Source organism: Muscardinus avellanarius (assembly GCF_963383645.1).
Source record: "Muscardinus avellanarius genome assembly, chromosome: 4".
In the NCBI taxonomy this organism is placed as follows: Eukaryota; Metazoa; Chordata; class Mammalia; order Rodentia; family Gliridae; genus Muscardinus; species Muscardinus avellanarius.
Window position 1 is genome coordinate 35,941,950 of NC_137789.1, and position 12,204 is coordinate 35,954,153.

Below are 12,204 nucleotides of genomic sequence, written 5' to 3' on the forward strand. Positions count from 1 at the left end.
GCATGTATGTTCCTATGGCTCTGAACCTCATTAGGATGTGTGATTACAATGCATTAATAAAAGTATATTGAAAGAAGCAGAATGGTATAGTAAGAGATGCAGTAAAGAAGGTAGAAGACAGATGAGCCCCTTATCATGAGGGTATAACCTTAAAAAAAAAAAAAAAGTTAAGATGAACTAAGACCAGAGCAGTGGGAATGGATAGAGGGGACAGATGTAAATCAAAAAAAGATGGAATCACCCAGGTGGTTTCAGGGGATGGGACAGGTGCAGGAATCCTATAAGTCTCCTAGGATTCTGGGTTGATCACAAGGCAGTTGGAGGTACAATTTGCCAAGATAGATCCTCATAAAACGGACTATTACTGTAGTGAATCTAGTTTCTTGAGACAGAAAAATGTTTGCTTCATTTCGACTCTTCCATCTCGATATTTCTTTACAGCCCTCACTGTTTTCTTTTAGTCAAAGCCATTTACGTCTTACCAGATTTATCATTCTATTGTCAATGACAACAGTTTTTATACTTCAAACCTTGTTTAATGGGAAGTCTGTTCGTTCCCTGTGGGTCTTTTAAAGAGGGAGCCATCTTTGTAGAATTTTCTACACCCATCAAATGTACCCAACTGCTTTCTCATGCACGTTGTTCAAGGAAACAAATGACTTGCTAGAAATTGATGGCCAATGTGTGGAAACCTTCTTGTAATTCCAGGCTGCTCTGGCGGGAGGCACCACCATGATCATTGATTTCGCCATTCCTCAGAAAGGAGGCTCCCTCCTCCAGGCCTTTGAGACCTGGCGAAGCTGGGCGGATCCCAAAGTCTGCTGCGACTACAGCCTCCATGTGGCAGTGACCTGGTGGAGTGACCAGGTAAGGCTCCTGGACTCCAGTAGGTTCCATTTTGTCTCTTCTTGCTCGGTACAAGAGCAGTGTTAATGTCAAAAGACAAGAACCTAGTGGTTTTGGTTGCTTCTAGGGTGAATGGAGAATTGGAGGGCAGACTTTTCTTTGCCCCTTCTGAACTTTGAATCCTGTGAAGGTTTATCAATTTAAAAAACTAAAATAAAGAATTATATGAGGCTGATAAGATAAATCCCTTATGTGCATTGACAACAGCGTCTCCTAATATTTAATTTATGCATTTTAAATGCTTTACATTTAATTTTTTTAGGTACCTGAGATGGAACCCAGGGGTATTCTACCTCCAAGCTACATCCCCAGCCCAATTTTTTTTATTCTTTATTTTGAAACAGGGTCTTCACTGAGTTGCAGAGTGCCTAAGTAGCTGATCGCACTGAGTTGCAAAGCACCTCACTAAGTAGCTGAGGCTGTCCTCCTACCAAGATCCTCCTGTCTCAGCCTCCCAAATGATGGGATTACAAGTGTGCGCCACCATGCCTGGTTACATTTAATTTTAAAAATATTAATTTATCTTTTTCTCAACTTCGGCATCCCTGAAATTTTTTAAACTGCATCCCCCATAGATTAGAACTTCAACTAGAAATGTCTAGTTTCTGGAACAAAATAAAGGATATTCTAAATGTAGAATTCCTTCTAATTAGATGCCTCCAGTCCCACTCCTGATCCCCTCTCATGAGAGGAGGGGACAAACCACACCACTTCCAAGGCCCTGTCCCAGCTGCCCTGCCCGGGGCTATCCATGCCCTGTTCTGCTGACGTCACCACCTGGTGGTAATCATTCCCAGCAGAGCTTAACCAGCCTTCCATGCCCATTACTTAGGCCATGGTAGAAATGCTAACAAGATTCAGACAGGAAAGACAGCTGTTAAATATGTTGATTCCCCTCATAAATTTTTGTGTGTGTGCCTTGGAAGAAACTTTTACTTGGGATTTAAATTGCAACCTGTTTTACCACACTGAATTTCATTCAAAACTCTTTTTGCCAGAAAAGGTTCACCATGATGACATTTTTTTGAATAACTCCTGTCCCTATCTCTCCTCCAAATTGGGTTTTAGACACCAAGTTAATATAAAATGAGTAATCAGTCTTTAAGAAATAGTTCAACAACCATGATAGCAAGGTTTATCGTTCACAGAAAAAGTTGATTTTTCTCCAAAAATGCCATTATAAGTGATGCGACTGATCGCTTTTGAGCCTTTGAGACCCCTTACTTATTTCTTTCTTTCCTTCCTCCTTCCTTCCCTCCCTCCCTCTCTTTCTTCCTTTGTTCCTTCCTTCCTTTGTTCCTTCCTTCCTTTGTTCCTTCCTTCCTTCCTTCCTTCCTTCCTTCCTTCCTTCCTTCTTGGAGTTCATTCCATTACTTGCCCACTCTCAACATTCTGGTTGTTTTATTCTTTTTTCCTATATTAATTTAATTGTTTAGTTAATTAGTTTCTTCATTCATTTAACAAATAGTTGTTGATTGGCCCCCATGCACCAAGCACTGTTCTAGAATATCACAGAGGATAAACTTTACAAAACTCTTTCTCTCCCTGGGCTGACCTTCCAGTGCAACAAATAAAAACAACTAAGAGCAATACTCCTATGTTTTCTGTATTTTAGAGGTATTAATCCATAGAAATTCAAACAGTTTTATTTGGTCAAGTCTATTGATTGTTCCTTTGACATTTTTAATCTGGATTGAGACTGGAATTGGGCCTGCAACTAACTGAGTTAGTTTCCATCTAACTTGGCAACCCAAGGCCATGAGCTTCTGGCTGGTCCAGCGTCTTGTGAGCAGCTACCTCTCACCTGCTAGGAGCCGCCCTCTTCTCTCCAGCTGGCCTGCTGGGGCTCTGCGGCTGCGCGCGGAGCGGCTTCCTTCTGCAGCCTGGCTCCAGCTATGTCTTCCTCTCTCCAAGAAGGACCATCCCATGGCTTGTAGCTTCCACCGCACCTAAGCTTCAAGTCCTTCCAGATCCATGATTTTATTGCTGCCACATGGCTTTGTCTCCATTTTCTAGAATCATTTCCTTGAGTTGGGAGATAGATGGAAAGATTGTTATACCCAAGTACAGAAATGAAGTACTTTGGGGAAAGCTATTAACTTTTTCATCACTTCAAATATCATAGCAGCAGCAATTTATCAGATGAAATGGTGAATAGCTCAGGAGAAAGATGAAGGACTCAGTTGTGTTTTTTTCTGGAACTAAACTATTGTCCTTATTTTACTTAACATTTTGGAAGATGTTATTATCTAAATTATCATTTAGTGTTTGGAGGAAATGATCATTTAAAGAGTGACATGTTACCCCCTTTCCATTTAGGTTAAAGAAGAAATGAAAATCCTTGCCCGGGATAAAGGCGTCAACTCTTTCAAGATGTTTATGGCATATAAGGATGTGTACATGGTCAGAGACACGGAGCTGTATGCAGCCTTCTCTCAGTGCAAGGAAATAGGAGCACTCGCTCAGGTCCATGCAGAAAATGGAGACTTGATTGCAGAGGTGAGCACTTGTACCCTAGCCACCCAGGTGAAGACCGCTGGCCCTGAGAAGCTAGACTCGTTTACTGCACCGCAAAGACAGAAATCCAGACAGCGAGCTTCTGGGCTCACAAATGCATATTGGTTGTGTAGTTCTGGCTCTTAGTTTTATTCAGCTGGCATATACAAAATGAGGATTTCCCCTTTTCAAAACAGCTACCACTGTTAGACTTCAACCATGTGCTATTATAAAAACACAAATAGTTTTGTCTGTGTTTCTCAGCCCTGGTTTGTTTTGTTTTGTAGTAGATCAGGCTGCTGGTTCTGAATTCTAACACGTGGACCACATTAGTGTACTCTGATGACTTAAGTAGCATATTAGGTAGCTTTTTAAAGTCCTACTCTTTTCAGAACCTGGGTATTAAAATATGCTCTGGAGGAATCTGGATGATATTTATTTCTCATGGTAGTTCCATTATTCATGCCCAAAGGGTACAGCATCTCCAAGATTTAAAGAGCTGTCTCTTCTCCTTTATATTAGCTGATTTCTTTCTCTCCTCAGGCTCAGCTCCCATTACAGCCAGTGAGATTGAGGCTTAGTGGCCAGGAGGCAATGAAAAGAAAGAGAAGGGAACATGAGCTATAAAACTGAGCAGACTAGGGGTTAAATGGGACTCTTCCTCTTATTGGCTGCTCGGCTTGGGCAAGACATTTTGCCACTCTGAGTCCTGACTCCTTGACCTTTTTCTCAAGGAAGAAATACAACTTTGGAGAAGAAAAATAAGTGATCCAATATCATTTAGTAAGTTGGGTAGCCAAGGCATACTGTGATTCAGTCAAAAAATAAAAATAGGCGCGTAGTACGCCAGACCCCTGGAGAAACCGGGCCCAGTACCCTGGGTCCCGGGCGGGGGTCGCGTGGGGCATGTCAGCCAGGGCCCGGGTCGCAGGACTCTGGGCCCCAGGCGGAGTAGTGCGGAGCATGCTAGACCCATGGGGAAACCGACCGGGTCATAGTGCTACTGAGTGCCTTATCCCACTACCTCCTCAAACCACATATACTGTCTTCTCTTATTAAAAAAAAAAAAAGAAGAAAAGAAAAAGAAAAAGAAAAAGGAAAAGAAAAAATATCGGAGAGGAGTTAAGAAAGCCGTGGCAGATGCCAGGACACTGGAGATGCAGACAAAACTTATCCAAATGCACTGGAACTTATGGAAATATTCCCCATGAAGGAGGACTGCTGTTTCTCTATATTGTTAAGAATCTTGGACCACCTGTAAGGAGAGAGTTTAGCAGAGACCAAGGAGAAAGGCAGTGTTGAAAGTGGTCTCCGCGATGGCGGTGGAGACTTGTATTCAGGAGAAGCAGAAATCGGATCCTACCTACCTTATTTTTTTGGAGAAATTACACCAAATGTCGAATGCTACTGTCACGTATGCTTAGGAACACTGGACAACATTCAGAGTGGAAAAAGAGCCTGGGAAGAATTTGAAATGGTGGAGGCAGTGGCAATGGCAGTGGCCAGTACTCAGGGGAGGCAGAGATCTGATGCATTACACCTGGAACCTTTGAAATAATAACCCCAGAGGCAGAATGTTACCACCACGCACCCTCGAGAACGTGGGACAATTGGTTGGGCAAAGAGGATGCTCAGATTGGAGCCTGCTGAGGGGTGAGGCCAGCGACGGACACAGCAAAGCTGGGATTGTAGCCTGCCGTGAGGCAAGGCTGGTGCTGGAGCCTCCATGGAGGCCGGGATCAGAGCCTGCCGTGGGGTTAGGCCAGTGCTGGGGCCAGTGAGGCCAGGATCGGAGCCTGCCGTGAGGCAAGGCTGGTGCTGGAGCTTCGAGACAGTGATCAGAGCCTGCTGAGGGGTTAGGCCGGTGCCAGGACCAATGGCCGACATTGGAGCCTGCTATGAGGCAAGGCCACTACTAGGGCCTCCAAGGCCAAGATTGGAGCCTGCCAAGGGGTTAGGCCGATGCTGGGGCCAGTGAGGCTGGGATCGGAGCCTGCCATGAGGCAAGGCCGGTGCTGGGGCCTTCAAAGCCGGGATCGGAGCCTGCCAAGGGGTTAGGCCGGTGCCAGGGCCAGCAAGGCCAGGATCGGAGCTTACCATGAGGAAAGGCCAGTGCTGGAGCCTCCGAGGTCTGAATTGGAGCCTGCCAAGGGGTTAGGCCAGTACCCAGGCCAGCGGCTGGCATCGGAGCCTTCTGTGAGGCAAGGCCGCTACTGAGGCCTCCGAGCCCAGGATCGGAGCCTGCCAAGGGGGTTAGGCCGGGATCTGAGTTGCTGAGGGGTTAGGCCGGTGCATGAGGAAAGGCCAGTGCTGGGGCCTCCGAGGCCAGGATTGGAGCCTGCCAAGGGGTTAGGCCGATGCCGGGGCCAATGGCCGGCATCGGAGCCTGGCAGGAGGCAAGGCCGCTACTGGGGCCTCCAAGGCTGGGATCGGAGCCTGCTGAGGGGTTAGGCCGGTGCTGTGGCCAGTGAGGCTGGGATCGGAGCTTGCCATGAGGCTAGGCCGGTGCTGGGGCCAACGGCCGGCATCGGAGCCTGGCAGGAGGCAAGGTCGCTACTGGGGCCTCCGAGGCTGGTATCGGAGCCTGCCGAGGGGTTAGGCCAATGCTGGTGCCAATGGCCAGCATCAGAGCCTGCCATGAGGCAAGGCCAGTACTTGGGCCTCCGAGGCCGGGATCGGAGCCAGCTGAGGGGTTAGGCTGGTGTCAGGGCCAGAGAGACCAGAATCGGGGCCTCCCATGAGGCAAGGCCACTGCTTGAGCCAGCGAGGTCTGGATCAGTCAACCAGGTAGCCAGGCCACTACTGGGGCCGTCAAGAGTGGGATCGGTATTTGCAACACGGCATGCACAGAGAAATAGCACAGAAAATAAAAATCAGATGCTTCCCCTAAACAGCAATAACTCGGAGGAAAGGGGCAACAGGAAGAGGTCGAGCTATAGAAAGGGCCCTATAGTGAAGCAACTAAGGTGACCAATCAGAGGGTATGGAATAGGGGACAATGGAGCCTCTTTAAAACGCAGGAGGTACATAAACAAATGTATCAAAGTTAATCACCAAACAAGCATGGGATTGAGGGAGGGGGAGGGAATGGGGCTGGATGAGGGCTAATTGGATGATGTGTACTTGTATATCCTCTCAAGTCTTGTACTCCAATGTGATTGATATATGACTACAATGCACCAATTAAAAAAATAATAAATAAATAATATATTATAAGAGTCAGTTCAATAAGGATTTATGGTATCTGGTTGTCTGAACCAATATTCAATATTAAATAAAGACATTGCTTTTCAAAGAATGTGATTAGAACCAACATAATATCTATTTCATCTGTGTGTGTGTGTGTGTGTGTGTGTGTGTGTGTGTGTGTTGCCTTGAGCTACATCCCCAGCTCTATTTTATTTTTATTTTAAAACAGGGCCTCACTAGGTTGATGAGGACCTTACTACTTGCTGAGACTGTTCTCAAACCCATGCTCCTCCTGTCTCCACCTCCCAAATATTGAGATTACAAGCATTCACCACATGCTGGCTCTTTTTCACCTTTCAGTCGAAGAAATTTGATGGGTCAGGTGTGTGACAGATGTCTGTAATTCCAATACTTGAGATGCTGAGATAGGAGGAACACACTGGAGACCAGCTTTAGCAACATAATGAGACTGTCAGCAACCTAGCAAGATCTTGTTTCAAAATAAAAATAAAAAGGGCTGGGAGTATAGCTCAGAGAAAGAATGCCGCTGGGTTCAATCCCCAGTAAACACACGTGCACGCACACACACACACACACACACACACACACACACACACACAAGAATTTGATGTTGAAAGATACATATAGAAAATTAACATACGCTGTGGGAAAATTGATATTATTTTACTAAGCAATATTTATCAAATGTAGGAATATTGATACTAATTTACAAAATATGATCCCATGTACATACCTGTGCCTAACGGATCTAAAATCTATCGGTGCCTTTAATTTGCAATACACTGATGGTGTCTGTCATCAGTAAACCTTCCTGCTGTCCTTCCAGGGAGCAAAGAGGATGCTGTCCCTGGGGATAACAGGCCCCGAGGGCCACGAGCTCTGCCGCCCTGAAGCAGTGGAGGCCGAGGCCACGATGAGGGCCATCACCATCGCCGATGCTGCGAACTGTCCCCTCTACGTTGTGCACGTGATGAGCAAATCTGCAGCGAAGGTGATAGCAGATGCGAGGAGAGATGGTAAGTGCCGAGCACACGCTGGCATATCGCCACTCTTAGCCAAGGAGCAGGTCAGTCACCAGGGGCCCCTGTGAAAGCTCAGGAGGAAGTTGCATGTGAATACCCACAGCTTTTCTCCCTGTCTCTGTCACATCCTGTCCGTCTTCTTTCATCCTTACACATGTCTACTGTTTTCCCATTTTGCTCATCTTTATTGCGGCCTGTGTTCTTTCGTTTATCTTATCTGCCTTATCTTTGGAACCTCAGACTACTACTTTCAGCCTCCCAGGCCCACTTTCAATACCAGACAGCAGCCATTTTTTAAGCAGAGGGTTAAGTGCAGAGCTCCCCAGTCAATTTTAAAGAGGCTTCTACATTTCTTAGGCACTGCCCCTCGCCCTGCCCTCGGCCTCTGGATCAGCCCAGTGCAGACACATAGTACATGCTGGGAAAATGTCTTTCTAATTAAATTGATTTGTCCAATAGCAGCTTGGGTGTTGCAGCAGTTAAAGCATATATCCAATTAGTATTTTCATGATGTATATTTTAAGATTTTAAAACCAAAGTTATGTTTACTCCAAATTGCCTGATAGCCTCAGTTCTCTAGTTCAGTCTGGCATCTAAAGAGTGATCTTAAAAGAAAGAAACAATCTCCAATTCTCAGTAATAATTGGGCTGAGAAATAACTTCATTCAGTTACAAGTACTGATAAAGGACAAATGAAAATAATTGTGACACATATTACCCACTGGCTTTGGGCCTCCCTGAAATATGCTTCTATCATCTGATTTTTATTTATTTTTTATTTTTTATTTTTTGTGGTACTAGGGATGGAACCCAGGGACATTTTACCTCTGAGCTATACCCCCAGCCCTATTTTTTATTCTTTATTTTGAAACAAGGTCTCACTAAGTTGCAGAGGGCCTAAGTAGCTGAGGCTGTCTGCGAGCCTCGATCCTCCCATCTCAGCCTCCCAAGTACTGGGATTACAAGCGTGTGCCACCACACCCAGCTCTATCATCTGATTTTTAGAAATGTAGGTGATCAGAGACAGTCTTATAAATCATCCTGGCTTTTTTTTTTTTTCACAAAACTGGCATATATATGTATATATACATACATATACATGCGCTTTAAAAACTATGAAAAATGGGTTTGATGTGTCTGTCTATAGTTGATACTAAAATTTTGTCAAAATTGCTTCTTGTTACAAAGTTCAGTAAGGATTTTGTAAACAATATGCACTTCTTAAATGAAGCTAGTCAATATCTGTGTAAGTTAAATTTCACATGGGACTTAATAAGGTCTTGTTACCAACTGTTTCTGATTGTTTTCTTCTCACATCCCTTCCGGACCCGAAAAAAAAAAAAAAAAAAAAAAAAAAAAGAATTGTAAAGTACAACAGAGCAGCTCTTACAAATACTCCCTTTATAATATTAGATTTTTCCCACCAGATGGCGCTGCTGTCAACTCTATGGAATTGGTTGGTTTCCAGCATAAGTCATGCACTAGATTCATAATGTCAGAATATCATTTAAGGAACACCAAAACCAGTAGAAATGGTCAATCCTAACCCGCCAGCAAGCTGTGATGTTGACAGTTCTTTCAGGAAGAAGTTTCTTGATCTTGGGTATTTATTTGACACTGGGATAGAATTCCATTAGGATCAGAGGAAAAGTTCTGGGGAAGATTTTAGGCTATTGACCATAGAAACGATTAAACTTAAGTATGGACAATTGGATATTATTTTAAATTCATTTGAAATTAAATTTTATTTTATGAATATGTAAAACATTTACATGATCCAGAAGTTAAAATTATGCATGAAAATGTTTGGGGAAGTTTAACTTCCTTATCTAGCTCTTTCTTATATCCCTTAACTAATCACTTTATTAGTTTATATTTTGTAGTTTCTCTTTACAAAATAAAAATAGTTGTATATTCTGATTACTTCCTTCTTTATTACATTAAAATTACTATACTATATACAATGTTTTGTATCTTGCACTTTTTTTCCCACTTCAAAAATATGTCCTAAAGGTCAATACACTAGGCGTAGAGTTTCTTTTTATCATTCTCTTTACAGGTATAGAGTGTGCCACTGTATTTATTCAACTAGTCCCCTCTTTCTTTGTGTGGTAATGAGAATTGAACCCAGGGATGTTCTACCTCTCAGGAAGGCCACTAGCCCTATTTTAGTTTTTATTTGAAACAGGGTCTTGCTAAATTGCTGACACTGGCTTTGCATCTGCCACCATTCTTTCTCAGCCTCCCAAATACTGGGATTACAGGCATGTACCACCTCCACTGGACAATTAGTCTCCTCTCAGTGGACACTTGGGTTGTTTCCAATCTTTAGCTATTTTAAATAAAATCACAGTATTGACTTATGTATATCCCATTTCATGTTTGTGAAAAATATATTGTTTTGATATATTGTTGTGATTTCTGAAATGCTGAGTTACCACAAATTTAGTGGCGTAAAACAATAGAGATTTATTATCTTACAATTCTAAAGGTCAGAAGTCTGAAAAAGGTCTCACTGGGATAACATCAGGGTGTTGCTTTCTTCTGGAGGCCCTAGGAGAATCTCTTCCCTTGCCTTTCCCATTATCCAAAGGCTGCCCACACCCCTTGGCTCATGGCCCCTTCCTCTATCTCCAGAGGCCCTAGGAGAATCTCTTCCCTTGCCTTTCCCATTATCCAAAGGCTGCCCACACCCCTTGGCTCATGGCCCCTTCCTCTATCTCCAAAGCCAGCCGCAGTGGGTTGAGCCCTTTGCACGTGGCTTTACTCTGACCTCCTGTTTTGGCTTCTCTTGTTTCTTTTAGGGATCATTTGATTGCACTGAACCTACTAGACTAATTTAGGACAATCACCCATGTCAAGATCTCTAATTTAATCACACCTATATAGTCCCTTTGATCACATAAGGTAACATATATGCTGATAAGATGGGGATGTGGACATCTTTAGGGGTCCATTATTCTGCCTGACACATCAGGGGATCTTCAGAGTAGATTCCTAGAAGTGAGCTAACATTGTTTCTTGAGTGCTTAATATGAGGTAGGTTCATAGTAGTTTCAATATCTTTTATCTCATTTGGTGTTTTACTCTTGTCAGTGTGTTATATATTTTTTAAATTGTCATAATAATGCTTCCAGCTCAATTTTATTACTTTTTTGTGATGAATAAAACTGAGCCTTGGGAAAGATGATTGGTAAATTAAGCCCAAGGTCACTCTTTATCAGTAAGTGCTAGAGCTAGAATTTAAGTCCATCAGACCCAAAGCCAAAATATTTTTGTTACTCTTCACCCTGTTCAAGGAAAAGCTGGTGTAGAGTTTGGGAAATATGGGTATCAAGTTTATATTTAATTGATTTGGGGTTTAAAAAATTTAACAGACTTTTTTTGGTGTTACATTTTAAAATCTTATTGGATACATTATCATCATCTTGTTATTTTTTATCATTACTAAAAAAATGGAAATGCTAAGAAAGTAAATATGAACAAGAACAGAAATGATAAGGTATTCAATAGAAAATAAACACCTCTTTCTCCCAGTTCACTCTTTGGAGCTAGTGATTTTAACCATATCTATCTTTTGGTTTTGCTGGTTATCTCTAAAATTCTGACCTATATGAGAATGTACAAAATGATTTATAATTGTTAACAATATCACCTGACTTCCAGCTATAAAAAAAATGAGTGACTTAGCTCATGTGAATCTTACCTCTCACCTCCTGAGAGATCACTTCAAATAATAAACTTAAATTCATGTGCTTTGGCCATTGCTGTTAGTGTGGGTTCTTCTGTCTCTAACTGGCTGCAGAAGAAACCCAGAAGCCCTGCAAGAAGCCCTGCATCGCCCTCTCTGCCTACGCTGTATTATTATCTTTGCACGAACAGAGCTCAGAGCTCACAGTATTTATAGTTGGCTCTGTTAGAAACCTGACTATAATTTAGTCGGTCATGCTTTGTCTAAGCATTAAGTCTAAGATTTAGAACTGTTGTAAAATAGTGGTAAAATTCTTCTTTGTAGAAACAGTGAGAACTGGAGAAAACTTTCTACACTAAGTGCAACATAAATTAGTGCTACTCACGTTAGCTTATGGAGCCGCAATTTTGAAGTGTCAGGGTCAGTGAGCTGTCTTTACTCCAATAAGGTTCAAAAGCATACTTAATTTTAGTTTGCTACTGGGGTTCCTGGAAGCCCTTCTACCTCTGGGCTTCACTCCCATATCTGTTTTATATTTTTATTTGGAAAAAGGGTCTCTTAAACCAGTGTGGCTGGCTTCAAACCTGCGCTATCCTCTGTCTCCGCCTCCCAAGCATGGGGATTACAAGTGTGCGCCACCACGCTCTTTTTTAAAAATAGCTAGAGAGGAAAAAGAAAGTGCCTTCATTACCATATCATGAAGAGTTTCTAGCTCCGTCCTCATACTTTCTATTGAATACAATCAGCTATTTCTGTAGAGATTCTTTTTGGGAGGACAAAAGGACATTTTGATAGTTGCTATAGGGATGCCATCCTGAGATGCTCTAGGCTCAATATATCGATTTTTTATTCCTAGATCTCTTCTTTTCTTGAATTACT

At 42.8% G+C, this 12,204-nt stretch overlaps 1 protein-coding gene across 1 annotated transcript in view; it reads left to right on the forward strand.

The window, feature by feature from the left end:
• Positions 1-12,204, forward strand: part of DPYS (dihydropyrimidinase) — a gene marked incomplete at both ends in the record, with an annotated part of 82,579 nt that overhangs the window by 13,730 nt on the left and 56,645 nt on the right. Inside the window, 3 exons of the mRNA XM_080694439.1 lie at positions 709-867; positions 3,226-3,405; positions 7,439-7,628. Coding sequence (XP_080550565.1) covers positions 709-867; positions 3,226-3,405; positions 7,439-7,628 — 529 coding nt within the window. The remainder of the gene's footprint in view (positions 1-708; positions 868-3,225; positions 3,406-7,438; positions 7,629-12,204) is intronic.